Source organism: Lolium perenne, chromosome 3, assembly GCF_019359855.2.
Source record: "Lolium perenne isolate Kyuss_39 chromosome 3, Kyuss_2.0, whole genome shotgun sequence".
NCBI classification, from domain to species: domain Eukaryota; kingdom Viridiplantae; phylum Streptophyta; class Magnoliopsida; order Poales; family Poaceae; genus Lolium; species Lolium perenne.
In genome coordinates this window covers 215,960,897-215,963,680 of record NC_067246.2, presented here as the reverse complement: position 1 = coordinate 215,963,680, position 2,784 = coordinate 215,960,897, and the positions used below count along the sequence as shown (strand labels likewise).

The following is a 2,784-nucleotide window of genomic DNA, read 5'->3' as shown; positions in this document are numbered from 1 at the left end:
GAAATGTCTATGGTGAAAAATATGTTGCATATACCATCAAGTTCAAAATAAACAGATATGATCTGTCAGTTAAAGAGCAATGATCTAGGGTGCACCACCAAAAGGACGAGGGATATATACGAATGTGTGTTCAGTATAACAAATCTAATCCAAACAAATTAACTAACATCCGGTCTGCCGGTGCTCATTTATTCGGCTTCCATTATTTTACTCATCATCACACAAAGTTGTGCAATCTCCTCCACTCTTAAAAAGAAAACACCGTAATCTCCCACTTATCTCAGCTTAAATACTCCCCACCACCACACCCATTTCCCTCCTCACCTCACCTCATCTCAAGTCCTCCTCAACCCAGCGCAACTTGTCCATCTCACTCACTCGCCAATGTCCTCCACCCCGCCCGCGATCCTCGACATGCCGCCTTCGGACGACGTCGCCAGCAATGGCGCGCGAGCGGCGGCGAGGCGGAGGCGCCTGCTTCTGTGCGCCAACTACGCCGCCCTGCTCGGCGGCTCCGTCGCGTCCAGCCTCATGTCCCGCTACTACTTCGCGCACGGCGGACACGATCGCTGGGTGGCCACGCTGGTGCAGTCGGTCGGCTTCCCGGTGCTGCTCCTGCCCGTCTACGCCGGCAGGTCGGCCGGCCAGCCCAGGCCGTTCACGTGGTTCACGCGCCGGCTGCTCATGGCGTGCATCCTCATCGGGGTGCTCATGGGGGTCAACAACCTGCTCTTCTCCTACAGCTCCTCCTACCTGCCCGTGTCCACCTCCTCGCTCCTGCTGTCCATGCAGCTCGCCTTCACGCTCGTGCTCGCCGCCATCATCGTGCGCCACCCCTTCACGTTTTCCAACCTCAATGCCGTCGTGCTCCTCACCCTCAGCTCCGTTCTGCTCGCGCTCCGGTCGTCCGACTCCGCCGAGCAGCCCGACGGCGGGAGCCGGACGAGGTACTTCGTGGGCTTCGCTGTCACGCTCGGCGCCGCGGGGCTCTTCGCGGCCTACCTGCCGGTCATGGAGCTGCTGTACCGGAGGGCCGTGTCGGGTGGGTTCCGCATGGTGGTGGAGGTGCAGGTGGTCATGCAGGCGGCGGCGACGGCGCTGGCCGTGGCAGGGCTCGTCGCGGCGGGAGGGTGGGGCAAGGAGGTCGCGCGGTGGGACGGGTCCCCGGCCGCCTACTGGACGCTGGTCGTCGCGCTGGTGGTGACGTGGCAGGCCTGCTTCATGGGCACCGCCGGGATGGTGTACCTCACGTCGTCGCTGCACAGCGGCGTCTGCATGACCGCGGTGCTCACCTTCAACGTGGTCGGCGGCGTGGTCGTGTTCCGCGATCCGTTCGGCGCCGAGAAGGCCGTCGCCACCGTGCTCTGCGTCTGGGGCTTCTCCTCCTACCTCTACGGCGAGTACACCACGCGGCAGAAGCAGCAGGAAGGCGACGGCAAGGTGGCCGCCGCGTCTGACGGAAGCGGCGCGGACAAGAGTGTTACAGGTGGCGGCGGTGGCGTGGGAGGAGGTGCAGTTGAGACCGTTTGAGCTAGCTTCTTTTTTTTTCTTTTTTCTTTTTTAGAGCATAGCATCCGAAACATATGCTGCATCATGGAAATGTTAAGACGGGGGAAAAAGTCTCAACGGTAGTGCATCGAGTAGTCTAGTCGCAGAACGCATGCGTGGAACATAAGTTAGACATGCATGTATGTATGGCACAAGAGACAAAGCAGGTTGTGTACATAGTGATCGATGCATGAGCCGTGCATGAGAGATGGAGGTTGATGGTTGTGCTTTGCTGGCTGCTTGTTTGTAAGGTTTAAGGTTTAGTAAAAGTGTTTCTAGATCGTCAGTTTTAGTACAAGTTTCGGTGGATGAAATGGAAGAAGGATGAATGATGGAGTGACATAATATATACCTCCTGTGATGTACAACCTCTGGAGTAACATCCTTACAAAATTGTGGTTCCTTTGGAGCCTATCAGAGCATCTCGCATCAGAACAGGGAAATATTCCCCAGCTCAAAATGTTGCCTTGTTTTGTGTACATGCCTGAACTGTTAACTAGCACAGCCCCGGTTTTTATATATATGCAAGCTTGCGTCATTGTGAATGTGATCGTTTGCCGAGCACACCTAAATGCTCATTTAGTACCCGGTGATGTTACCTTGCCAACCGCTAGATTTAAGTAACGAAAAGAGTACTTGGAAGTTGGAAACTTGAAACCATGTTTTGTTATGTAGCCTCTTGTCTCGTAGTATGTTTAAGCATTTCAATTAACTACATCGAATAGTTGACTATATATGATGCATAGATAGTTTGCGTAGATAATTCTATAAACATGAAATTTAGTGGCATGCAAAACCACAATATAGGTTTGCATAAGGGAACATCTAATTTGCAGGACTGCTAAAAGACACGATTAAAAACTTACATGATTGGAAAACTACATGAACTACCAACTAGCATCAAATGGTTTTTCGCACACCACATGAAAACCAAAAGAATTATAGCAAACCAAATTAGCGGATGAATTTCTTCCTCTACAAAATAGAGTACACATGAACTAATTCATAGGAAAAAAACCAAAGGATCTGAAACTTGCAGATCAAAGAACATTATATAGAAAAGAACTCCTGAGAATATGATACGTCCAAAAATCCTACAGAATAGCTTTGAATCAAATAATTCCTATGTAAATCAAGGCACCTCAGTAGAAAAATATTGCATGGTTCTGTTATATAACATATTGTGTGTGTGCTTCAAAATCACTTTCGTAAGCACGCATCATCATTACTTACTGT

The 2,784-nt window shown here is 51.2% G+C and overlaps 1 protein-coding gene across 1 annotated transcript; it reads left to right on the top strand.

The window, feature by feature from the left end:
• Positions 1 to 310: 310 nt before the first annotated feature.
• LOC127339802 (probable purine permease 4) lies at positions 311 to 2,096 on the top strand. Its single transcript, XM_051365614.2, has one exon. It carries the CDS (start codon positions 385 to 387, stop codon positions 1,528 to 1,530), a length of 1,146 nt encoding a protein of 381 aa, XP_051221574.2. The 5' UTR covers positions 311 to 384; the 3' UTR covers positions 1,531 to 2,096.
• The last annotated feature ends 688 nt before the right edge of the window (positions 2,097 to 2,784 follow it).